The sequence below is a fragment of the Halichondria panicea genome, chromosome 1 (assembly GCF_963675165.1).
Source record: "Halichondria panicea chromosome 1, odHalPani1.1, whole genome shotgun sequence".
NCBI lineage: Eukaryota > Metazoa > Porifera > Demospongiae > Suberitida > Halichondriidae > Halichondria > Halichondria panicea.
Genome location: NC_087377.1, coordinates 8,248,962 through 8,275,121, shown reverse-complemented (window position 1 = coordinate 8,275,121; position 26,160 = coordinate 8,248,962). Strand labels below are relative to the sequence as shown.

Genomic DNA, 26,160 nt, shown 5'->3' with positions numbered 1-26,160 from the left:
TGGATATGCACAATTATGATAAGGTTTGATTAATTAATTTTGATGGGGTGAAGGGCCAGGGGTTGTTTCTTCTGATCTGATATTGGCCCCATTAAATTGAACAAAAAAACTAAAACTCCCTTCCCCCTCCCACGCTTGTAATGTTTTACGTACAGAGTTCAGTAAACACACTCAAATTGAGGTGTATTTCTCTATCACAGAGGAGGTACGACAGGCGCGGTGCAGCTCAGGCAATTAGCCTTTGATTGAATAATTATTATCCGCACACGCCCCGCCCACGTTGTATGTTTTTGCTGAGATTAATCAAAGGCTAATTACTTGCGCTGCACCGCGCCTGTCGGACCTCCTCTGTCTCCATCGGTGAGGGTTCACAGCCATTATTATGCCTCGTTGTGGGACACACGGGGAGGAATCCATCATTTTTAACAACAATCATGATCGATCATAAACCATCCCATACAAGTACGTATGAATATAAATTACAGATTTAGTGTGTGGCCGTGGGTGGTCAAGCATACATTTTTGCAAAGCTTTATGGCGACGGCGCCAAGACGTCTTGGCAACCTGAGCTAAGTTTCTTTTGCAGGAAAATTAAGCAGTGGCATGCATCTCACCAGAGAAAAGTCTCAAAGGCTCCTTTAGCTCAAGGACCATGGTTGTCACTATCATAGCATAGATTAAGGTCTGATCTGAGTCAGAGGTTGGGTTTGGTCGCCGGGAGGTTTGGGTCTGGGCGTGGTTACACTTTGAATAAAGTCAGTGGGCAGCATGGGAGACGTCTGGGTCGATCCGGGTCACAGAGGATCGGGACAACTCAGTGATAAGCATAGCTAGACCGATTTAAGCAAGCAAGGGTGCTACACAAGTGAGGATTTTCGCTCCAAGGTGAGAGTAGTTGTTTTGAATGGTTGTATGTGTATATTGTTAAATAATGTTCAAATGTGTGTGTAAAAGCAGCTTTACGTTATGTAGCTTTAACACCTCCATCGAGGCATCAGTACCCGCAGTGCTTTGGTTGTTAACGTACAGTAGCCCTCATATAAAAGTTCCCGTTACACGTAACATTCCGTTTTTACGGAGTCAGAAAACCGCTAACTAAATGGTAGCGTATTTTAATGAGCTGGACTTCCGTTTCTATTTGGCCTGTTTTACACAATTGAACGGTGCGGAGCGGCAACTTTTATATGAGGGCTACTGTAAATTCCACGTAGTGTTTTGTGATAAGATTACGTCACAAACACTTGTAGTAATGTAAACTGTTTTGGTCGATATGACGTTGTATGGATGGATAGGCAGGTGGGCTATAATCAGAAAATTATACCGTGTGTCAGCTTGCGCGGTAGTCAGAAGCAATGCGTAGATATTGTATCAGTATGCGGAAACAATATTGTCCTGCTCTGCAAATGTTGCCGTATAATAGGCCTTTTCATTTAAGAGCACGAGGAATTTAATTTGGGTCTCCTCTTCCTTCTGTCGTAGCCCTGCCTGTGTCTCGGCCACCCTCCGTTCACGCTCCTCTCTCTTTTTAACTGTGACATATTAGATCCCACTTGAGTGTTTTTGCTTATTGTTGCTATGTGCTCTATTTCTAACAGAGCACTTGGCAACGTGCTCTCTTTAGGCTATGTACATTGTATTGCAATGAGATGCACATGTAGTAACATGACTGTAGCTAGATGCTTAGTCTAGTAGCACAATAACATAAGTATAATTATATAACACTCTTTTTTTAAGTTTGGGGGAGAAGCTTGAAAAGAAACTGCGTGAGATCTTTGTATCCAAATGAAACTACACTCAGCAACACTCTATATACATGTATACAGTTTGTAGAATGGAAGAGGGAAGCTCTATATTTTTTTTCTTTTGGCTTTGTTTGGAGCCGCTTGTTTCTTGGGCAGTGTTCTGTGCTCGTTTACTGCAAGGCTGCACAGGGGAGGAGCTGGATGTAGAGGAGTACTGGGATTCTAGCGTTGTCTTCTTCCTTTCGCTTTGTTCAAGAGAGCCGCTTGTTTGCTGCAAATTCTAGCTTGAGTTTCTTCCTTTTGCTTTGTTCGAGAGTATTATGAGTCCATGGCATACCTAAAGTATGCATGCTAGGCTTGTTTGCTGCAAAAGCAGGGAAGAGCTTTGTGGGTGGAGCTAGGACTATAATTTTGACTTGAATAGAGACACAGATTTAGTAGAGCCACAGAGATGCCAACTTTTCAGATATTAATTTTTAAAAGAAGTGATGCAGTTGCTAGGTTGACTGTTGCTAAGCTAGTGCATTTCTAGTAGCCAATTGGTTGATCTAAATGGGTTAGATAATGTGCATTCGGTATCTATGATGCCCATTATCATAATTACTACCCATTTTACTTCCATAGTAAAAATGTGCTCAGCTGGCATGCTGTTTTACTAATGTAAATCAATGCGTTTTTGCAGCCTCTGCATTCTGCAATTCAAGCGTCTCTAGTCATGTTCTCTTGGATTTTAATTTATTGATTTGTTTTTTGTTTGACAATAAAGTTTCGTTCTCGAGTTTGCACTATAGTTTTGCTTGCTTGGAATACTATTGCAGCCTTTTCAGAAAAGTGCGTAGCAAAACTTGTTCACCGAGTGTTGCTACTCTACTGAGTAGTTAGCTCTGCACTATAACGCTAGCTATTGGTAGCTGCTATAGTTATAGAGCTAGGAATATGATATGACAAGTCAGTGACACATGTACAGTATTACGCTGTCCGTCTGGCTCAGACAACGCCACAATTATAATTGTACGTAGTTATAATAAAACAGTGTTGCAAAACCACTGCGGTAGCTTGACAGCTTGTTTGTTGCTGTTTTGTTTTCTTATTTGACAAGACGCCATAATTAATCCGGTTGTTCTATTGGCGTGTTGAGGGGGTGATCCCCGTATTTGTCTCTTTCTAATTGGCGGTTGGCCTGCCCGAAAAGGGTGCATGGTCTCTAGCCTTAATTAGCAATTTTAATTTTATAGCTTTGTAGCACGAAAACTCTTGTGTGGTTGCTCCTTGCGCATATTGGGCAATAAGTGCCACACACTGTTAGCATCTACCATGCATGATGCTATTCAAATACAACCGCAACGTTAATTAATAAATGAAAATGGACTGCTCGTGCATGCTATAAATTAATGCAAACTCATAGCTAGTTGGTTTTCATCGGAACGAAGCAGTTGAGGCTAGTTGTTAATTGATTTCAAGAAGTCTTGAGCTTCATTACTACTACATCGCAATCAAACAAACACAAAAATACAGGGAAAACCACCACATTCAGGTGGGGTCATCGTAATTAATCGCTCCAAACCTTCTTCAGCACATTCAAACCGAGTCAAAATATAGTATATGAACCACTGTAACTTAAGTTAATTATGCATTGTTTTAGTTTACAATTAGGAAATCAAAACACAGATGATTCTTTTGAAGATGTATCTAGCAATCTCAGAAGATCTTTTCCTAGCATTTTGTTTTCTTTTTCTTTACATCTCAATGGAATATGAATAGGGATAGGTCAAAAGGTTCTGTCGCTGGAGTTATTTTGGTTGTATAGTGTTTATACCATCCACCTAGAAATTTTAGTTTCACAGCATGGACAGGATTATGCCCACTTGTCACAGTCAACACACGTTGGCTTTGCACGCAGCACGGCAACCAAGTTACAAAGTAGTTAGCTTAGTGAATGTCTTATCTAACCTGCTCTTGCCGTAGGTTTTATACATACCATAAAATGTTTACTCAGGATGGACTCGGTTGCCACAGAACACATAGTGCAGGCAGGCAAGCTTCTTCTCACAGAACATATAGGGCAGGCAGATCTGACAGGAACTTAGGTCAATATAATGATAACACCCCTTAGCAGGAGGACTCGTCTTTTGTTGTAACAGGCGGGAAAAAATTGAACATGGACTGCTTGCATATATCAAACAAATTCCTCCATTCACCTTTTTAAATGAGACTTGTCATTCGATATCGGTTCCTAACGTATAGTATAATCTTAGGCGTGAGATCGACGTCGTCTTGGCCAAGAAATCCACACTGCAACACAGACGATCCAATAGTATACGCAGTCTTGGTCACCTCCTAAGTAGTCTGCTGCCCTGTTATCGTTCGACAGTGGCACTATAGTCCTGATCAAATGGAATGGACTCGTTTTCAGTTCGCGAACAGTTGGCGAATCAAAAGAGCGATCTGGATAATGTCTCTGAAAATGGTCATAGTCCATGTCAGGTCTTCCAATTGGAACATTTCCTCGGTCCCCTCATAAGAAAGACAGAAAATACCACCTAAAAGTGGAGAACACAATCAGGGCTGCATTGAGGGTAATTCGTCCCCTCTTCCCTAGGATTTGCTTGACAATAATATTGAACACAGACTTAATTATAGAAACTTAGTTAAACTGCAATGGATGGCGCCATGTGATCCAAGCTCCCAAATATAAAAAAAATGTTGGGGAGGGGAACCCGGAACCTAGTTAGCTTGTTTTAATTGGCATGCAGCTGCGCACTTAACTATTTTGCAGCATAATTATTCATAAAACTATAATTGATTTTGAGAGGTCATTTGGCAACCTGCAAATGAGATATCATTGTTTGTACACAACATGTAGCTACACTCACCGGTGAATCACAAACGTCTGGGCTTGTGAAATAACATTAAGTTTAGACACCTGGCCACTTGGCCCAATCCCCAAATTGGCCAACATCTTGATGAAGCTCTCAATTTTTACCATGTTGACGATATCATTGCAATCTACAGCCTCCGAGTTGGCGTAGTGAAGATACTTCCCCAGATCTACTGCAGCCTCTGTCTGCACTATCTCCTCCCTTCAATACTTCCTCCAGGGTGCCCTCAGCCTGGAGAAAGTTGATGAGGTCGTCAGGGACTGTTATAGATGTTTCAAAACATATTCCTTCTTTTTGGCGGAGAGAAGGAGCTGCTGCTTTCTCAGCCCTTTCTTGAGTCCATTTGTCTTCGTTTCGCTCACATGTGCTTTTCCTATAAGCGTCTCATCTTCTTTTGACTAATAGCTGCCCAAAGTGATCTAAGCCAAAAATTTCCGGGCATATTATACACGGTGCCCAAAATCGTGGATGCAGCTCTGACAATGAACACCTAAAAATTCCTCAGCCACTGGTTTTTTCTTTGCTACAATCGCACTAATTGTAAATACTTAACCTGTCTCGGATGTTTGTCGCCTACGGTAGATTCGGTGGGAGAGTTGGTTGCCGCCATTGAAGCCTAAAATAATTTCTGCCTATTATTCCCAAGAAATTCCTGCATAAATCGTCATTTGCTAATCATTCTGCAAGAAACTTTGATTATGACAATAATTATTAATGTATAAATCTTATGATGATTATTAATTTGATTCACATTGCACCTCCTGAGGGCCGCCACCCGCTGTTGATTCGATGAGAGATAGTACCTGAAGACATATCACGTATTGTATTGCATAGGTGCAACGTGATATAGGTGTGGGTGATGAAAAAATCGGACACTATTGTGGGTAAGTAAAACTAAAAAAAACAGTTGTCCATGTTTGTACTTGAACGTGAGTACATGATCTGGTATTGGATCCTCCATGTACAGCTCTTATTAATTATTAGAATTATTTATTTTATTTATTTTGTAAGTACACTTCATATAAATTAACGTACCGTACGCGTTTCGTTTCTTGCATAAGCCATATTTTCTTTCCACCATGTGCTTAAAACACTCTCTCAACTATTTTGACTTGGTCTCAAGATAGCCCATAGAAACCCCTCAAACAATAACTATAGGCTGCTTAAAGTTCAATAAAAGTGTCTTTTTTGGGGGTCCTTTGTTTCACAGTGTGTTTTTTAGTTATTCACATTTCGGGGGTATGAACAATCAGCACTTTTTTGAAACTACTTGTTCACATTGTAGTGGATTTGTGAGTGTTGTTGAGTTCAATAGTGTCATTTCCTGGGACCCCAGTTATACCTTGGTGCTCAATACTATTCAAATTATAGGCCACTTTTTTCTTCATAATTACATCAACAATCTGTGGTTGTACTGATTTGAAAAAGTTATCAATACATGGGTCCCTAGATTTATCATGGCCCACGTGTGGGTCCTTGGTTGACAATGAACTGTGCGAGTGAAGACCAAGGACCCACACGTGGGTCCTTGGTCTGTTAATAAACGGTGCTGGTGAAGACCAAGGACCCACGTGTGGGTCCTTGGTTGACAATGAACTGTGCGAGTGAAGACCAAGGACCCACACGTGGGTCCTTGGTATGTTAATAAACGGTGCTGGTGAAGACCAAGGACCCACGTGTGGGTCCTTGGTTGACAATGAACTGTGCGAGTGAAGACCAAGGACCCACACGTGGGTCCTTGGTTGACAATGAACTGTGCGAGTGAAGACCAAGGACCCACACGTGGGTCCTTGGTATGTTAATGAACGGTGCTGGTGAAGACCAAGGTGGGTCCTTGGTTGACAATGAACATAATTATGCTAGAGTACATGCATGCATGCAAAGTTAATAAGTTAACAGAAGCAATTACAACACTAAATAACTGTTACACAATGTAGTTCAGAGGTATTTTTCGTATCGAGTCTTGAGATTTTGAACCATCGACCGTGACAATCTCATCGCATCCGTGAATGCTACGGTGGTTAAGATACAGTCAACCTTCACCTCCTCACTCCAGACAACCTTCCTTTGCTTGCATACCCGCCATACTCCAGAGTACGAGCCAACATACCAGTCAAGCTGAAGGTGGTTTCCATTCGGGTTAATAGCAGTTACCTTTCCGATCAGTGGAAACTTCTCCATTGAGTATTTATCCAAATACACTGCTACAAATGCACCTACTTGAGGCTGGACTACTTCAGGGGGTTCTGCTGCACCCAAGGTTTCAATATCTGTTTCAGCTGGACTGGTACATTGGCTCGATTGTACTCTCGTGGGTTCACCATCTGCTGCAGACTTTGCTTGTGGGGCTCTGGTCCCATCTGCTGCAGACTTTGCTTGTGGGGCTCTGGTCTTCCGGATTTTAATCTACACAGAAAAAAATTTGTAAATACCTAGATATAGAGCTTCAAAAGCTACTTATAATTATACGTAATAACTCTCACCTTTTTGGAAGGAGTTTTATCCTTATCAAGGAGCTTTGTCAGGTCTTGACCTAGCTCCGGGTTGGTAGTCACCTTGTGAGCAGAAATAATTGATGTTGAGATCAGCTGGTGTATGTCCCACGTGATAAAAGGAACACTGGACAATTCGTCAATGGTTTCGATAAACTCTTCCCAATGACTCCACGCACTAGAACACAACCACTGTCGATACTTCTTCAGATCACCAACAAATCGAGGAAGGTCGAGTTTCCCTAAATCGGGTGTCATTAAAGTAGGCTTCTCCAAACAATCAGATATTTCCTGTTAGGAAGATATAGAGCTCTTTATTCAATTAGTATAATTATGCATGCATTAATAATAATGTATTACTGTCCGTACAAGTTAGTCTAACCTTGATAATTTTCAAGCCCGGTTCAATCAGGACCTGATTTTCCACCTCTTTGTTGGGTTCCCATGGATCAGTTGACCATTTCTTGTAATGCATCTCTGCATGTCCAAGACTGTCTTTCGTGAACCTAAAAACTCCATACTTTGAGTGCCCTTCAACCCCATTTAGATATGGCTCTAAATACGCCTTGAAATCCCAAACTCCATCAATCATTTCTGATGTTGGATTAGGTGTGTAACTTGCACTGATGGCTGCCAGAAGCCCTGCATTACAAAGCAGAAGAGGTAGCTATACATCAACCAATTTAATCGTTTGAAAATTGCTTACCTGGGATTGACTCACAACCTCCCCTCCGTATCTTGTCACCTATTCTTGAAAATAGTTGGTCCACGTCCTCGTGCGTGTGCCCGACGGGTAAGAAATTTATCTGAACCTGTAAATATTAGGATTATATGGAAGTATAATAATTATAAGCAAGAGTATAGAGATTTAGGACTACAATTATTCATTATTCAGAATAGCCGTTATCTAAGTACATTCATTTAGAGTGCATGGTATACAATCTGACAAACCTTTTTGAAGATGTTGAGCTCCACAAGCATAGAGCAGAAGGCAAGAACATACTTATTCTTGTTTTCTCGGGCTGTGTTGTCCATTTGGAGAAATAGGTTCTGAGGCAACATCTTCTTGGTACGAGCAAAGCTCAGTAGAACCTTCAAAATGATTGTAATGGTCAAATTGCTGCCATGTGGATATTGAAGTAGATCAATATATGTGTAAGCGATTTTCCCATGAGGACTTTTCGTGTGGGCAAGCACACCAGTAACGTGCGTCCTTAATTTCCATAGACTGGACTGTGATTTTGCAATTAGGCTGGTCTGTGGAAGGTTTGTCTTTGCCTGGTCCATGCCATCAATGATCAATGTCAGAAATTTTGTTGGTTCCGATCTTGATTTTTCCCTGTGGTGCTGGTATTTTCGACGTTCTATCCTGTAACGTTAACACACAACTAAATTTATTGCCAATAGTATGAGGGTGTTTGCATTGAGTATAGTCTCAATGTAGAAACTGGAGGTTACCAAACACTCTTACTTCAAACGCTCATTATATATATAGTAGTGCCACAGTGCAGATTTTATTGCAATGGACTTACTCGACTTTAGCCAGATGTTTTTTTAACTCTTGGTCAAGCAGAAGTTGCTTATCTTTGTCCAGGCACTCTCTCTTTTCCAGTTTCAATTTGACACACGTATCACACTTGGAAAATCTGTTTTCCTGCATAGATAAAACTGATAGTAATTTTTGACACTATAATTATGTAAACAGTGGGATTTATATAATGGTATATATACATGTAGCACAACTTTAACAAGCATAGCGTACCTCAGGAATGGCGACATTCGGAAAATCTTCGTTCCAAATCCTGTAGAAGGTACTTAACCCCACAAGTGAAGCCTCAGAGATTTCAGCCCTCAACATATCTCCTTTGTACCTTCCATACACATCCTCTTTCTTCTCCCAGCTGGGAAGATGGATTTTGTTCTTGTCTGGCTGTTTGTCGCCTATGAGGTGGAAGTGCCTCTCCATCCAAACTCGTGCCTCTTGCACTCTTGACGTGGGACGTCTTTTTCCCTGGTTACCATGCTCGTTCGCATTGAAATGACCAGAGGAAACAGCTTTTCTTATGCGTTGGAGCCTGCTCTTGGAGATTCCATTTACTTCACAAAAAGTATTTTTGCACACATTTTTCCCAGCAATGAGATATGTAGTGTTGAGCTCCCCAGTAGAAGAAGTGTGGCTATTGTCGATCAGTTTGTCTGTTAACCACTGCCTCTGAACGACTGTCCCCATTAAAACAAATTTTTTACGGGACAAAAGCACATCATTCACGCAAAGCTGTCTCGCACACAGGTCCATGCAACAGTTACTAGTAAGTAGCATTCCAATTTCTTTCAGCTCAATTTGTTCTTCATTAATACTACCGGCAGTGGGTATTATTTCATTGTCTTCTTTGTCAGATATGAAAACCATATCATCGTCTGATTCAGTGTCGGTATCTGACGAGCAAAAGGCCACATCGTCATCGCTTGTATCATAGCTATAGCTAGACTCCAAGGTTTCTATGCAGGGTCTCTTTGAGAGGGGAGTGTCCGAATCTAGTTCTGAATCAGTTTCAAAGCTTGAATCCATTTAAACTGAACTATCCCACTGGAATAATAACTATATAGCTAGCTGTACAGTTTCTAAAACTATTGCTTAGCAACAAGAACTAAAGAGAGCATGCAGCTCACATGCACACAGTCTTGTTGGATGCATGTAGCAATAATCAATAAAAAATCTTGTTAAGTACAGGCAATAATACATTTTATGTCGTTATGACACCCACTTAATTAATAATAATTGATAGAAATCTCGTACTTATCAATAACAAATCTTGTTAGAAAGTAATTTAGGCGTGGTGTTTCCATGGTTTTTATTCAAAATTTTGCGATTTGTGAGCAGTTAGTTATAGCTGTAGCTAAAGCTTTCCTCTACTCTGATCGGAATAATTATGACAAAGCCCAAGAAGTGGTATCTTGAAAGTACAGGGGATGGTGTGTCCTTGGTGTACAGTGATGGAGAGCTCATCAAGAAGGTGAATGCCAACAAAGACTTGGGCAATGTGATGGATATCACTATACCAACCGTAGCTGATTTGGAGAGATTCAAGAAGAGGCCAAAGCAAGCAAGCACTGTTCGTGTGAGTTACAAATTAATCCTCCTCAATTTAATTTGTAATTTTGTGATTTTGTAATAAGCTAAGTTGTATATAATTTTACTGTGACAGTCATGCTCTACATAATTATAATGTCTACACAGTTCAATTGTGCCTCTGGAACGATTGTTATGAAGCTGGAACGCCATGACTGCACGAAGGGTTTCTCTACGAATTTCATGGGGATACTTACGAGTTACGACTTCATTCAAAAATGGGATGAGTTACAGGATACGTTTGCGACTACAGCTAATGAGCCTATGGACAAATTGAGGCATTCTGCTAGTGCTGAGCTTACTCCTCCATCCACTTCAAAGGATGCTACTTCAAAAACACCAAAGTCATCAAGAGTTTCAGCTGTTTCGAACGAAATATTGCCGTACGACCAACCTTCTCCTACAAAGAAACGAAAATTTATCAAGGCGCCAATTGACGAAGCAATTGAAAGTGCTAGAAAAGGTAATAATAAATGCATTCATGTACATTATCAAGATTTGCAATGAATAACATTAGTGATAATTATCACTAATGTTATTCATTTACAACTGCCAGTAGGAAAGGCAATGAATAACATAGTTACTCATTGCCTTCTGCTAGTTGCGGTTACTATATACAGCCAGTATTACTGTGATGTCAGATTGTAGGAATGCTTTTTGTGTACAGTCTATTGGAGTTGCGTACTCTTCGTAATGAACTCTTGACATTATGTATGTGCCTTGATTGTATGGCTGCTGAAGTGTATGATGAGTCTTTTTTAACCCTAAGGTGTGATGGAACTACCGATAACGCAACTACATGCTCCTCCAAAGAAATCACGACTACTGCGTGAAGCAGATTCAACATTCTTGGGACACCTCAAAAAGAGGATGGTTGCTGACCCCTCTGCTCCAGGTGCATGCCCAATGGCAGTTTTGTGTACTAGTGTTCACAATTCTGGAGAATTTAAAGCTAAGCACAAAAACGTATATGAGTACGAAGTCCTAGGAGGATTGCATAGCTTAATTTGCAAAAATCAGTTGGCAACAGAGCATCCCGATAACCCATACTACACAGTGGCTCTTGCCGATGTCTACGTCGGCCTCAGTGATGAAGAATCACTTCGCCTTGCTTCAAGGCACAACGACAATTCACATTTCGTTCACCGAGTTACACACCGCGATCTGGTCAGTAACTAATATATTTATTGTTGTGATAGTTTTGCTTTACAGCCAACCTTTTACTTTCACTTAATTAACCATGTGTATACATGCATGTATAGGTAGAAGCTTGTCGCTCTCGACTATATGCATTGAATGACATAGATCTCTCGATGGAAACCCCAGCCCAGTCGCAAGATTGGAAAACCTCTTGCGAGATGGCTATTCTCCCAAAGGTATGTATAATTGAGACTCAGGAGCACAAAAGAAAATGCGTTTGTCAGCTTGTATACTGCTTACTACAACTGCACATAACAGCTATTTTGAAACTATAAGAATGTAGGAAATGAGTATTATAATAAGTTATATATACCTTGCAGGATATATCCCACACACATAAGGATAATGTGTTCTCTCAAGCCAGCTTACGTAAGCAAGTGTGGGACCTGGTAGTTCAGGTAATGGACCTGTTCGAGCAGTCGAAACTAAAGGCACAAAAGCTAAGAATGTCGACACTATTACAGAAGCCCGAATTTAAGCAGAACTACTTGGCACCTATTCGAACGCTGCCAATTAGCGATCAGTGTTTACTACTGCAAAAAGTTATAGCTGGGGAAACCTCTCTGACTGAGCTGCAGACTGCTGCTACTCATTTAAAGCAGAAAGCAGCTCTGAAAACAGCATTTGCAAAACTAACAAATGTTGAGTCATGGGATCAAGCTGTTGACAAATTTCCCGCTTTTGCTACTGACGATCAGCTGAATCGATTTCTTGGCATCGACATTCGAAAAACGATTCCGAAAGCTTTCGTTAGTTTCTGCCAGCGGGCAAAAAGCTATTTAGCTGACGACGCATCACCAGCTTCCAGTATTATCGTCAATGGTGCATCTGTGAATGTTTTAGTAACAGAAATTTCAGTAATTTCGGGAAATATGATCAGAAAGGCAAACCCGTCTTTTGAAGGGGCCCACCTAGTTATAACATCACACAGTGAGAATATGGAGAGTATCGCATACACCATAAAAGAGATCAATGCCTTTTTAGGTTGTTACATGTATGTAGTTGCCTGTGTATGTCCTGTTGACGCCCAACAGACAACAATGAACACATGGAGGCGTACTTTTGGAAAAGCTGAAGTGCTGTTTTTTGCTAACACCAGTATAGCAAAAGGTACGTACATTCTTATCGTACAGTACAATTATTTAATTTTGTCTCTACAGCAAGCACCACTACATACCTTACACCCTGCGTGGAGGCTGTAGTTGTTGCTTTTTTCACCCCGGCAGTAGACGCTTCAGCCAAGGAGATGCTAGACTATCCACCCAATGACCACAGACTAAACTTTGTAGATGGCGACTCAGCCTGTCTTTATGAATATCTCATTTCTCACTTGTGTGTGGCTGGGTCTACGGTGCTAGACATTACTAGCGGAAATGAGAAAGGTACGTATGGTATTTTTAGTATACCTTGCTATGAATTAATTTTGCATCCCTACATATACAGAGCTAATATCGTACACAGCCGTTACTCTGGGGAGGAATATAGTATCTATTGTGCCGTCTCAAGATAACCAGCAAGCTATTTATCGGAAAGTAGCATCACTGCTACCTGCAACTGATACTGCTTAAAAATTTAATGCTATTTATCGGCTACCTGCAACATTGCTTAAGTTCATATCTTAGTATTGTTACACCCCATTATACGTATGACTTTAAGGTTAGGATTCAGCTATGTCCATTGCATTGTGATACTTACATGATTAATTTCCTGTGTATAATGACTATGGATCTTCAGTTTCCGGCCTTTTTTCAACCAAGGTCTCACACGTGGGTCCTTCGTTGGCGCAACAAAGTAAAGTGTGGGTCCTTGGTTCAACCAAGGTCTCACACGTGGGTCCTTTGTTGGCGCAACAAAGTAAAGTGTGGGTCCTTGGTTCAACCAAGGTCTCACACGTGGGTCCTTCGTTGGCGCAACAAAGTAAAGTGTGGGTCCTTGGTTCAACCAAGGTCTCACACGTGGGTCCTTCGTTGGCGCAACAAAGTAAAGTGTGGGTCCTTGGTTCAACCAAGGTCTCACACGTGGGTCCTTCGTTGGCGCAACAAAGTAAAGTGTGGGTCCTTGGTTCAACCAAGGTCTCACACGTGGGTCTTTTGTTGGCGCAGCAAAGTAAAGTGTGGGTCCTTGGTTCAACCAAGGTCTCACACGTGGGTCCTTCGTTTGCGCATCAAGATAAAGTGTGGGTCCTTGGTTCAACCAAGGTCTCACACGTGGGTCCCCGGTATACGTTTGAGGTAGAGAGTTCAAAAACTTTAAAGTGTAAAGTTTAATCAATGTAATTTTTTGGTACCTTTGTTGTGAGCTGAAATCATGTACTAACATTTTTAATGCTTAATGTTTGACACCTTTTCAAAGTAGAGATATTTATGGGACCTTTGTTGCTATGTTCTTCAAAAGGTAAAAAGAGTGTGTATGAAATGTGGTTTATCATCAATTTCGTGGTTAATTTTACCACAAACATGTCTATTTCAATTCAAAAAGTAGTTGAGACCAAGTCAAAATAGTTGAGAGAGTGTTTTAAGATGAATTATTGCATGTGATGCTTCCGGATTCATGTGCCTGTAGCACCTTGTATTTGGTTACACTAATACACTCAAAATCCATACTATTACTCTCGAGAATGGAAATTAAATATCTTCAGCTCGCGATCGTTTGTTTACAAAACACTTTTTCTCAGGTAATTGAAACAGCATCGATAATTAAACATGTGCATGGGGTTATAGCAATGGTATTACAAAAAAGTTTATCTGATCTGGCTATAATTATAGTCCCGAACTTGGTAACGTGAGCAGAGACCTTGGGAATGCCACGTGAATGGTGGCGCGTGGTCAACCCCTGAGGGCTGCTTCTACGAGACTACCACGTGACAGAATATTCATTATTAATTTTGTTTTCATAGATGCAAAAGAGCACAAACCCAACACAAAAAAGAGAAATTCCAGCGGTTATAATTATACACGTACTGTGAATTAAGTAGGACATCCTCCAAATGACAACAGTTGGTAGTTTGTCGCTGTGCAGTTTCTTGCAGTGGTCACTGATAAACGTGGTGTTGTTCTCCTCAAATGACAGTTTTTAAGCAATCTAATTTCTATTGGCAAAGGGGATTCCCATTTACAGTGGACTACCGCAATAGATTCCTGGCAGAGCGCACGATTCTTCCTGAATAATGCAGCTGAATAATGCAGATGGCGATTCTCGTTTAATACTACGTACAGCAAAATCTTTCAGTTTCTTTTCGATCCTTCCTTGAACTTATGATGTAGTTCACCGTGTTGTTGTTTCTCTTGACTCCATTTCAGACTGCCAAGGTCACCTTTATACAAATTAATCACTAATTGTATGTCTATAATAATTATCTGCAATCCTAATCATGATCTTTACACTAATAACCCAAGCGAACCAGCGAACACATAACTGTAATTCCACTTAGCGCTGAATTAGTGCGTTAAAATTTTGCAATAATTTTCGACAAAACTTCTTTTCGTGTAATTACTTGACCCTCATAGGCTCACAATAATGTCAATTGCAGTGTGGTTTGACATCTTTAGCTCAAAGTAGTTGACTTTTTGCTGTTCACGATCATACATCACCCACCACCTGAACATTCTCCTGAAATGTTCACCTCAAATGGAGCATTTATCACACAGATATTGTAATTACATACTCCTTGCAATTTCTTGTACGTCATTGTTAACATGAAAAGATCACGACTGAAAGATCATGTACAATGAAGAGCTGATTTGATGAAAGTTAATGTGGTAGATAAAGAATCAATCGGTAGTTTTTGAGCCCGCACCACTGTGCAACTTGTGACATTTTGGCTTTGAAATTCTACTTTACATTGCAATTCTACAAGAAAGAAAAATACAGTATTTTTATTTTATTTATTTATTGCTCCAATACATGAATTGAAAACCGAAAACCTGCTATCTAATTGCAGTTGTCTATACAATGTGTTATAGTCGCTGAATGGCAGCACAGTGGTACCACTTGTCACAGGCATGAGAGGAGGGTACACACCCATGCAGGTACGACTACCATCACAGGCTGTGCGCTTCACCTTGGGTACAGTAGAGGCCTCAGCAACATATATAGTAGTCAAAAAATAAACAGGGTGGCTATATCAGCCCCCCAAAAAGCTGAGGAACAATGATTTCCGGTTATAGCGGGCCGTATAATATACTACTCTAGCTGTGGCACCGGGGTCATCTGTTGCTTGTCAACAGCTGCGGCAGAACGTGTAGATCTGAATGCGCCTTATTTGTACGCACTGACAGCCTTTTGTTTTTCAGACACTGCTTGAAACCTAGTCTCCCTTGAACTTGATCATAAACTTGACACGTCGTTATGATAAAAACGATCTAGAGCACGTTTATGGCTCTCTGCCAATTGTGAGACAAATTGTGGTATTAAATTGTTTGTGCACTAAGGATAGCGTCATCTATTGTGAGCTCAGCGTTATATGGCGATTCAAATGGCGCAGATACTAGGTCTATCAGCTGAAAAGCTTGTTATGCCCTGGCTGTCCTCTAGGTACCTGATGATCAAGGTTGCACAAATAGAAGTACCTCCAAATCTGCTCAAATTTAATGCCCCCACACTGACACCACCTGAAATTCGTTCTTCTTCTCCGCACTCCTCAATTCACCCATTGTCATATTAACTACTGCGCCCTGGCGCTGGAAGTTGGTGTAAACCAAGTAGCACATTAGGAACCTGGGTTATGGTTGGATAGACAATCGTGTGTAGATGCATAATTATTAACATGTAGAAGGCTTACCGTCTGAGCATGACATCATCTCCTCCCTTCAAAACTTCCTCCAGGGTGCCCTCAGCCTGGAGGAAGTTGATGAGGTCGTCTGGGGCAGTCAGATGCTTTGATACGTACTCCTTCTTTTTCGCCGAGAGAAGGAGCTGCTGCTTTCGCAGCCCCTTCTTCAGCCCGTTTGTCTTTGTTTGGGAGACATGGGCTTTACCAATCAGTGTCTCATCTGCTTTTGAGAGGTCATTTGGCAAGCTGCAAATGAGATATCATTATTTGTACACAACATGTAGCTACACTCACCGGTGATTCACGAATGTCTGGGCTTGAGATATAACATTCAGTTTCGACACCTGGCCACTGGGCCCAATCCCCAACTTAGCCAACATCTTGATAAAGTTTTCGATTTGTACCATGTTGACAATTTCGTTGGCATCTACAATCTCGGAGTTGGCGAAGTACAGGTACTTGCCCAGATCCACAGCGGCCTCTGTCTGCACCTTTACGCTCTTTGAGCCACCGGACAGACTCCCAAGTAGCTGCATGGATAAAGAAAGGCCTGATTTGAAAAGAACAGACAAGAAGTCAAGCATATATCCCTTGAAAACTGCATTATCAAGGGATGGTCCTTTGGGTGGCTTTTCATGCACATGGTGGAGCCAAACCTTTGTCTACCGACTGTGTTTATGTGGTATGCTGCACTGCGCTCACTGCTCTCACTGGGTTCACTGTGCTGCTTGTGTTCTCTGTGAAAAGTAAGGTAGCGTAAGTATGCACAACTTGAAATACAGCAGTAATGCTCTTACATCTCCTTGACAATAACTGCCTTGGGAAGGATGATAGGGCCTGCAGCCCTAACCAGCATCAGAAACTCTCTCTTGGCCTCCTTTGTTAGTGCGGAGTGTCGTTTGCCCTGATACAGATGGTTCCACGGCTTCATGATGGTCATTCCACACCCTGGCACTTTGCATGTGAATCCTGGAAAATGTTCACAATGACACTAACTATTGAACAAGAGTTTGAGTTAGACACTTACTTTAAAAGTTTGCACTTTTTCTTCTTGAGTTGTTGGCACAGTGACTTCTGGTTCTTGGATAGGGTTGGCTTGAGTTGGTTCTTGGATAGGGTTGGCTTGAGTTGGTTCTTGGATAGGGTTGGCTTGAGTTGGTTCTTGGAGATGGCTGGCTTGAGTTGGTTCAGGGTTAGGAGGTTCTTGGATAGGGCAGTAGACCAGTACGTGTGCAACTGACAATCCTCGTAAGAATAATCACCCCACATTTCATATCCTCAATTATAACTGGGGTCCACGGCCTACTATGCTGGCTAAGGTTTTGTCTGCATCTGGCTGCATACCGCTTCGTTTCCACTACTATCATCACACTTAATCGGTAAAATAACGTGAGATGCAAACATGCTGATATCTACAGTCTGAGTGCATGTTGGGCCCATTGTTTCATGGCCTCTCTGGCTTTTCTTTGATCACTGGGAACATGAAGCGTATACATGAAGCGTATACATGAAGCGTATACAACCTCAAACATTCCATCTCTTGTTTCAGAAAGCCTGGGACTCGGGCCATACACTAGATTTTCACCCAACAGTGCTTGCTTCGCCTATATATTATAGGTTTATAGGAAATGATGGCTCCCGCTGTGTGAACTAACTAAACAATGCTGTATACTGATACTGCTAACACTACGTTTATTCTAGTTACTCACCAGGTCCATGAACATTATCAATCTCAAGCTTCTTCCTCAGAGAAACATCTGCTGGTAGGTACCTTAAGGTGACATATTTTCACAGGTAGATTTGTTTGCGTTTTTACAGTTTTGTACATTTTGCGGTATAATTTTTTGCGAAATGTCGATCTGGATACATTAACCCTTTAACCGTCAGATTCTTAATTAACAGTGAAGTGAAATGTCTGTAAATTCTCTATCGTGTTTCCAGAGCAATAAAATGCCTAGCAACCATATACCAATAGAATGCCCATACAACAAGGAATAAAATGGTGCAATATGTGTTGCCATAACAACTACGGTTATTACGCTCACCCGTTTTTATCATTTTAAATGCTCGGCCAGCGGTGAGATAAAATCCAAAAATTTTTTTTTATGGATCAGCCTATCATATGGTATAAAGGCTTGACTAAGCTTGATTTTCACATCATATGAATGTAACAGTGCTAAGATATATCAATTTGAAGAACAATACGTACATGTATTACTATATCGGTGAACGATCTATGAAATTTACAAGCTCACATAAAGACTGTTCATTACTATTTTAGCTATACTATACTTACACTACTGATATTCTTGCTATACTATACTTCTTGCCAGAGTCACACAGTGAGCCCTCTCCTGGTCTTTCACCGTCCTGGTCCATAGCGCTAGCGTCTAGGTCCATGTCCTCAGTCCCAGACAGTTCATCAGCGTCTGGCATAAAGCTGGTAGCCTTTGGGAGGTATCCCTCTCCTTCATAGGCACTGTCATCACCAGAGGAGACATCGCCATTGCTGTCCTCAAGCTGTTCAAGCACATCGGCACAAGTAAACAATCTAGCCATAGCTATAAACTTCGTGCGGTAAGATGCTAATGAAATTTTAACATAGCAACGTGGCTTGGAAAATTCTAGACTAAATTGCACGTGATTCTACAGCTCTTCCTCTATACAGGGATGTACGTAGTTCGAGCTACTTCCTAAGTATCGCAGAGTTAGAATTTCGCAAAAAAAGTCACTTATTCGTGGCCCGTAGCGGTTAAAGGGTTAAACAAGAGGGCGGCCAATTATTTGCGAGTACTAATTTTTACGATTTTACTCTCATTCGCAGAAATAGCAGAAATTAATACACGCGAAAATATGTCACCTTAAGGTAAGTAGTTTCCTACATCCCTATCATCGCAGTCACTGTCCTATGACTCCAAAAGGACAAAATCACATCACTGTCTCTAGGGCTAACACACTTCTTAGTAGACCCCTGTATCTTGGTCTTGAAGCCATCAGCTATGATCAACGAAACGGACCACATAGTAAAATTACGACAGAGATCATTGCACATGTGCTGATACCTATAGGGGGTGGTACATTCAAACACAGCGTGTGTAGCAAAATTTATCAGTAGCCATGTTGTCTATAATTTATATAGGCAGCTAAAGCGGGGAAAGGGTTAAGGTAATATGAAGCCTATACGTACGCACAAAATTGGATTTAGGCAATGACAATCGGGGACACCTCTACTGCACAAGACTGCAGTAATGATATTACTCATATTCTCGATTTAACCTTGGTTTTGGTGGAGCACATCTCTTGGATCAGGACCAATTCCACTGCTCCACCAGACTTGCACTTTAAATTGGACCGCCGGTGTCACAGGACACGGCCTCAACCTTAGTACGTGTCTGTAATCTGGCTATTGTTACAGTAGATGATCTCAATGTTCCTGCAGGAAATGTTAAGCCTTTCAGTGACGAGACCGATCATGACAGTGGTTTTGGATGATCGTCGCCTAGTCCCTCCATGCACCCCAGTCAAGTGTGAGCATATAAAATCAAATGGTTCCCATTAAGCTTGCTGGGTTACAACAATAATTTAAAAATATAGCTATATAGGTTGCGCCACATATAGGTTCTTTTGAGTGGTAGCTAATGAGTCATATAGCAGCTTCATCACCCGACCATATTATTAGTGTATAGAAATAACAGTACACATGAATGCGTACTAAATGTTGATAATGTACTTACAGCTAAGCTGTAACTTACGTAATAGTTTTGTAGGAAGTGTAATATTCTATAGCTTTTTTGAGTGCTCCAAGTTGAACGCATAGGCTGAAGAAAAGGACACTTGGGATGGATGGATGGGGGCTTCACACAACAACAATGAAGTATTTTACTCTTTCTTTGCCACAGAGAACAACGATTCTGTGGGAGTTTCTAACCAGCTCTGCATCTGTAAGAGATATATCCTACATGGGAAAACAGTGTATAAATGAGTACACATACACATGAAGGACTAATGTATACTTACCATCGGTCATCACCAGCTTACCCCCCCCCCCCCCCCCCCCCCCGTAAAAATAATTGAGTTAAGCAATTAACTACTATTGCTACCGTATAATCCCTCACCAGTGTCGATCATCTGCCCTCTCCAACAACACAAATTCGAATCTTGCCGGAGCCTAGTTGTACTCGCAGGCAAGTGTCTCACGTAGGGTTTTGACATTAATCTCACTCTATAATTATGTTTAAATGTGAACACAGCTATCCAATTACAACCAACCTCAGTCCTTTGAAATACGTTCTCAAAGCCTGGCCTGTAGCGTTTCAACAATAGTTGATAGTCCTTTCTTTCCCCTATTATTCTTAGTATATCGCATCGTCGCTTGAACGAACAACTTCCAGTTACTAATGAACATCATTAGACCCCATTTCTTGTTACTTAATAATTTTAACATAGCTGCCCGTTTCAATGCTGAATGACATTCTTTCATTACGTTTTGTACACACCCGACTTCAGCAAGAGAAGAATGACTACATTTCTATTAACAAAGCTTTCATATTATGTTCATCAGAACTTCCAATATCTTTTCTGTCTCGAGTACACGCTCACCATTTTGTCCTCCCAGGTTTAAACAAGTGTTGCAAGTTGCGCTGCTCGCCATGTTATGCTTTCGCTCCAAAAGTATTAGAGGAATATACAGTGCATCATCATAATTATTCCGCAATTAGTATTTGCAAAATAATGCTTCGTTGTTTGCTTACTTTAAAGGCAACGTATAAAACCTCAAAGCATTGCAGGAATCAATTGGCCAATTCGCAGATATTTATATATACATATGCACACAGCTAGAACAACAAACAAGACTTACTAACATTTTAATCTACTCCTTATAATTTGGTCCCTACTTAAAAAATTACACAGCCGAGAAACCCCTCCCCCGGATTCTCTCGCGCGTTCCAAACACTGACTATAATAATTATGGTTTAATTGTTTGAAATGAGTCAGTCCACTTTCACTGAAGAATTCGTTGTGTACATACCATATTAATACACAACTAAACACGGTAGTACTTGTTCCTTTTACTGGTGTCCAACTGATAGTATAATTATCAAGAAGATTTCACCAGTATATAAGCTGAATCTCTAGTGCCACATTTTCAACCTGAGACAGAAAGCAAAGCATTACTTCAGCAAAATATAAAGGTCGCGTGTCTATGGCATTTGGTGTCAAATTAATATATGTAATTTTTTACGTCAAAACTGAAACATGCTGTAATGTCGAGGGTGGCAAGACGCTTGTAAGTGGTAGTGACAACGAAGCGACACAAGATAATACTGAGTCTGAGACAGAGTCCCAAGCCTGGGCCGGCACTGGAGAGAGGTGGCACACCTGTCACACAAGCATCTGAAATCATCTTTCAACCCATTGAGCAACTATAGCTAATGTAGAGAAACATCACGTCCCTCTCTATGTCACAATTTTCCTTTTCACTAATAACTGCAAACAAACTGTTACTATCCATGTTCCAATGTTTGCGGCAATTTTAAACGTATGATCTTATTTGTCACGTGTTCACTCTGTAAAAACATTGCGTTGTCTCAAAGTGTATATCGATCATAACAAGAGACGTACCGTACACATATCTGCTGATGAACATGTAATACCTGTGCGCCTAAGCGGTACAACCATGGGTGAACTTTACTGCGGTAAGCAACATTGTCCAAGTCATAAATATATAAGACATGGTTGAGTAGAACCATCCTTCAAATGAGAATCGAGAACATTGCACTGGACACACTTGCATCACCGATGCTAGGAGTCGGAGGGTTGATCAGCACGTACGTACAGCACTGGCGGTATGACTTAGGTTACTCTATGTAACGACTGGGAACCTCCCAGCGTTGTAGTGTTAGGTTAGCCAAAAGCTACGACATCTGATCACATAGTACATAACCAAACAAACCAAACATAATTATAATGAATAACTGAGAACAGGGGAATGAGGAAATTGTCCTCGAGTACCAGGTTTAATCAATAATAGACTATCTAAAGCTCACCTTTAGTTCCTCCACCAAATACTGTACCATGTCTTTATTAGGCAACACAGTCGACGAGTCATGCATCTGTAGCATTTCGCAAGTCCACTGCCGAACCTTAATTGCGTCTGGTGCTTTGCGCCCAGTCCAGCTGGTGTTGGCTTATTCGGGGTAACAGAAGTATCCCGAGAGTACTGCAGTCCAACAACCCTGGTATTTGGTAGAGTACAAGGTTTAATCAATAATATACTATCTAAATCTCACCAACATCCATCTTCCGTTCCTCCACCAGCACGTCTTTATTAGGCAACACAGTTAGCATTTCGCAAGTCCACTGCCGAACCTTAATTGCGTCTGGTGCTTTGCGCCCAGTCCAGCTGGTGTTGGCTTATTCGGGGTAACAGAAGTATCCCGGGAGTACTGCAGTCCAACAACCCTGGTATTTGGTAGAGTACAAGGTTTAATCAATAATATACTATCTAAATCTCACCAACATCCATCTTCCGTTCCTCCACCAGCACGTCTTTATTAGGCAACACAGTTAGCATTTCGCAAGTCCACTGCCGAACCTTAAATGCGTCTGGTGCTTTGCGCCCAGTCCAGATACCAGATACTGTATCACGTCTTTATTAGGCAACACAGTCGACGAGTCATGGATCTGTAGCATTTCGCAAGTCCACTGCCGAACCTTAATTGCGTCTGGTGCTTTGATACTTGCAGATCGAAAGTGGGGTTGTTTTAGATTATTAATTACCTCTATCTGCCGGGAGTTGTTGCACCTATAGCATAGAATAATGGCTATGAAATTTATATTTTATTTATCATTTAATGATGCACATAAAACTGGGACATACCTCATTCCAGGACGCTTTGTGGGTGTGCCTTAAATGCTGGCTGAGATCTTCCTTTTATAATTATTGCATGTATGAAGTTAGTACATTTATATACGACAATCATACCTTTTCCTGGGCATCCGGTTACCCACATCACTTGATGCTCTTCATTTCATCATAATTATATAATTATACAAGTGTGATTGGTCAAACATTGTATTGCGGCTATAGTTATCTCCTTGGGAAACGAGCCTTGGCCGCTCACAGGTGTGGATCCTTCTTGGCCCAGACTCTCACGTCCAGGGGTAACAATCAGTCCTTGGCCGCTCACAGGTGTGGATCCTTCTTGGCCCAGACTCTCACGTCCTGGAGTCCTCGGCCGCTCACAGGTGTGGATCCTTCTTGGCCCAGACTCTCACGTCCTGGAGTCCTCGGCCGCTCACAGGTGTGGATCCTTCTTGGCCCAGACTCTCACGTCCTGGAGTCCTCGGCCGCTCACAGGGGTGGATCCTTCTGGTCCAGACTCACACGAACTGCATACTGAAGTTGGCATCATGTTTGTTATTAACGTGTTAACCAAACCATTAATTACTATACACTACACTGATATAAAAAAAATTACCTGTTCTGCAGAGTCCATGAACTACCACCATACAATTGCAGGAACGTACAGAGTCCTCTGTATCTAAACACATTTATCTGTGACAGGAACGTGGCTAACTCATCGTACACGCCAATCAGTTTGCTGTGATTTTCAGCCATCAGAGCTCCCATCTTCTTGAACGACTGGTCGTCAAGGCACCAGGATGGGTCAGAATTCGTTACCTCTCTGGAACTGCTTGGCACCATTGCCTTGTTTAGAACTGATGCAAAGCAACAGACTGTTATTCCGACTTAATGAACTGCAACTGCAACTGTTAAGGAGGAGCTATCAACCAGTAGCTTGAGAAACTTGCACAGGGCAGACTTTCCACTCCCAGTGGGCATACAAATGGAAATCTACGGTTCAACCCAGTCTGTGCCCTCTACTTCCAAGTGTTTAAAATAGAGGTCAAACCATAGCGACACCTGGACTTCAACATAATTAAATTTTTCAACTTCAAATAATTAACCACTGGTTTCTGTGATTATTTACAACAAAAAGTTAAAAAACATTTTATACATTTTTGGTTCAGTTAAAGGATTCACAGTTAAAATGGGCCAACAGAACATTTTGTGATTTTCATTTTGGATTCTGATCATGTAACTTGGCACACAGATCCCATGGACAGGTTTGCCAACTTGCAGTTAAGCATCCAGGTAGTATACCGGTTCAGGTAGGTAAGGATATCTGAAACCTGCCAAAGAAAAACAACATGTGATAAAATAATAGCAGCACTAAAGCCACAATCAGGAGTACAGTAGTCCCTAAGGCCTTGCATATAATTATTGGAAGCGACCCCTAAAGTTTCAAGCATGACACAACTAGATATTACTCCCCCCCCCCCCATACTTTAGGCAAAAGTCATACTATCTAAAGACACTTACATGGTGACACCGTAATTTGTCAAGATGTAACCCCGGTGTAATGGGTATGCCATGTTGATCTGTTGCCAGACAATTTTTGTACGCACTGATGCCAATAGCCTTTTTGGCAACAGCGTTCACCCAAGTCGTCACGGCTTATACACTTTGTGCAGCAGTTGCACCTGCAAATACAAAGGGGTCAAACATCACCTTGCTGTGGTGACGGAATTGCGTCTTCATCTGGAGGTGCAACAATCGCTGGGCCCAAACAATTGTGAAGAATCTCTGACGATGAGAAGACAATGTATAACACTGGGTCAATCTCACCTGTACCAGTAAATAACTTAACATGTACAAGTTCAATAATTAACTAGATTGTTTACTTACATTCATCATCTAGAGCAACAATTATTTTATCCGCATCCAGATTGTTTGTTTTCGTTTTCGTTTTCGATTCCATTGAGTTCTGGGTAGCAAAATAAGCAAGGTAACGACATGTCTACACCTAAGACCATAGGATATTGCAACTAGATCGCAGGCTGGGGCAAGCCACTTCAAACAGTAATAATGGGAACCCTGTACCGTAATTGATGTAATTACAGCGCCAGAAAAAATTAATTCCACTTCTGAGTGGCACGTCTTTATAACACAAAAAATTGCGTTCAGCCCAAGCTGGCGCCTAAATTATGGTGGCGCTTATGTTCAACAGCTAGTATAGAATTTGTAGAGAAAATGGGCGTGGTCTAGCTCAGTTTCACTTGCTAGCTGCACCGTTGAGAGCTGAGTGACTCGTGAACAACATTCATTGACTGTAGCTATGGCACCGTTGAGAGCTGAGTGACTCGTGAACAACATTCATTGACTGTAGCTATGGGTTAGACAACTGTTTAGAAGTGAAGAAAGTCAAAGATGCAGGATGATTGTCTTGATGTCTCAAACAAGCCTTTTTATAAGTGCCAGAAAAAAATAATTCCAGCAACGGTTGGCGCTTTTTTAGGGCCTAAAAAATTATGCTGATGCTGATGTGGCGCTTAAATTATGGTGGCGCTGTAATTACATCAATTACGGTACTTCCTTCACATTGTACAACTGACACATTATATAAATTATAATCAAGACATGAACATGAGAGAGCTAAGAGATAGTAGAGAGACGGATAGTTGAGCCCGAGTATACGTGTGTGCGAAAAGATCTACCATTAATTTTTATAAATCACGACACGAACAAAGAACCTGCTTTGTTGAGAGAGATGTCGGTAGAGCAGGGCTGAGAGGATATAGGTATTGAGACGGTACAACCCGTTAACGGAACACGACAGTGTTAGCAAAAGAGCAAAAGATCCCTCGAAAGAAGACTGGGAAAACTTGAGTAACTGCTACTTTATACTCCTGAAAATGGCAGAGCGTCACAAAAAAATCTGCAATCCGATTGGCTAAATGAATATGGGCAGTTCTATTTTTAGAAAGCGTCCGTGGATTTTTGTCATTACGTCAGTGTCAGCCCACGCTCTCTTCTCACTCTTAGAAGTTACAGTGCCTTGAGTAAATAAACGCAATTTGGTGCGTATTGGTACATAAATGT

General features: G+C 41.3%; 3 protein-coding genes and 3 long non-coding RNA genes across 7 annotated transcripts in view; 2 read left to right on the top strand and 4 right to left on the bottom strand.

The window, feature by feature from the left end:
* The first annotated feature begins 2,662 nt into the window (after window positions 1-2,662).
* Window positions 2,663-26,160, top strand: part of LOC135341457 (uncharacterized) — a 36,409-nt gene continuing 12,911 nt past the window's right edge. The window contains exon 1 of the mRNA XM_064538031.1: window positions 2,663-5,505. The gene's annotated coding sequence lies outside the window, so the exon portion shown is untranslated. The remainder of the gene's footprint in view (window positions 5,506-26,160) is intronic.
* On the bottom strand, window positions 6,560-9,682 carry LOC135340877 (uncharacterized). The gene is made up of 7 exons (XM_064537293.1): window positions 8,876-9,682; window positions 8,646-8,767; window positions 8,065-8,482; window positions 7,820-7,925; window positions 7,496-7,755; window positions 7,105-7,404; window positions 6,560-7,027 (listed from the first exon to the last, which is right to left on the bottom strand). Exons 1-7 carry the CDS (start codon window positions 9,680-9,682, stop codon window positions 6,560-6,562), a joined length of 2,481 nt encoding a protein of 826 aa, XP_064393363.1.
* LOC135340921 (uncharacterized) lies at window positions 10,044-13,160 on the top strand. Of its 2 annotated transcripts, XM_064537353.1 has the most exons (7): window positions 10,044-10,232; window positions 10,352-10,706; window positions 11,013-11,410; window positions 11,506-11,619; window positions 11,764-12,553; window positions 12,604-12,825; window positions 12,887-13,160. In XM_064537353.1, exons 1-7 carry the CDS (start codon window positions 10,044-10,046, stop codon window positions 13,009-13,011), a joined length of 2,193 nt encoding a protein of 730 aa, XP_064393423.1. In that variant the 3' UTR covers window positions 13,012-13,160. The 2 variants fall into 2 exon arrangements, with proteins under 2 accessions (XP_064393423.1, XP_064393417.1); XM_064537347.1 differs by having other exon boundaries at window positions 12,604-13,160.
* On the bottom strand, window positions 21,426-23,440 carry LOC135342108 (uncharacterized). The gene is made up of 6 exons (XR_010396758.1): window positions 23,200-23,440; window positions 23,095-23,145; window positions 22,995-23,019; window positions 22,731-22,898; window positions 22,505-22,676; window positions 21,426-22,450 (listed from the first exon to the last, which is right to left on the bottom strand). It is a non-coding gene; the product is annotated as an uncharacterized LOC135342108 (long non-coding RNA).
* LOC135342169 (uncharacterized) lies at window positions 23,543-24,117 on the bottom strand. The gene is made up of 2 exons (XR_010396779.1): window positions 23,696-24,117; window positions 23,543-23,613 (listed from the first exon to the last, which is right to left on the bottom strand). It is a non-coding gene; the product is annotated as an uncharacterized LOC135342169 (long non-coding RNA).
* LOC135342167 (uncharacterized) lies at window positions 24,153-25,914 on the bottom strand. The gene is made up of 3 exons (XR_010396778.1): window positions 24,967-25,914; window positions 24,601-24,906; window positions 24,153-24,410 (listed from the first exon to the last, which is right to left on the bottom strand). It is a non-coding gene; the product is annotated as an uncharacterized LOC135342167 (long non-coding RNA).

Excerpts from the sequence above, each read along its gene's own strand:
- LOC135340877 (XM_064537293.1), bottom strand. The coding sequence starts at position 9,682 with ATGGATTCAAGCTTTGAAACTGATTCAGAACTAGATTCGGACACTCCC. Across the intron at positions 7,756-7,819 it reads AGGTTGTGAGTCAATCCCAG|GGCTTCTGGCAGCCATCAGT; the intron begins GTAAGCAATTTT and ends TTTGTAATGCAG. Across the intron at positions 7,405-7,495 it reads CGGGCTTGAAAATTATCAAG|GAAATATCTGATTGTTTGGA; the intron begins GTTAGACTAACT and ends TCTTCCTAACAG.
- LOC135340921 (XM_064537347.1), top strand. The coding sequence starts at position 10,044 with ATGACAAAGCCCAAGAAGTGGTATCTTGAAAGTACAGGGGATGGTGTG. Across the intron at positions 10,707-11,012 it reads AATTGAAAGTGCTAGAAAAG|GTGTGATGGAACTACCGATA; the intron begins GTAATAATAAAT and ends TTTAACCCTAAG. Across the intron at positions 11,411-11,505 it reads GAGTTACACACCGCGATCTG|GTAGAAGCTTGTCGCTCTCG; the intron begins GTCAGTAACTAA and ends ATGCATGTATAG.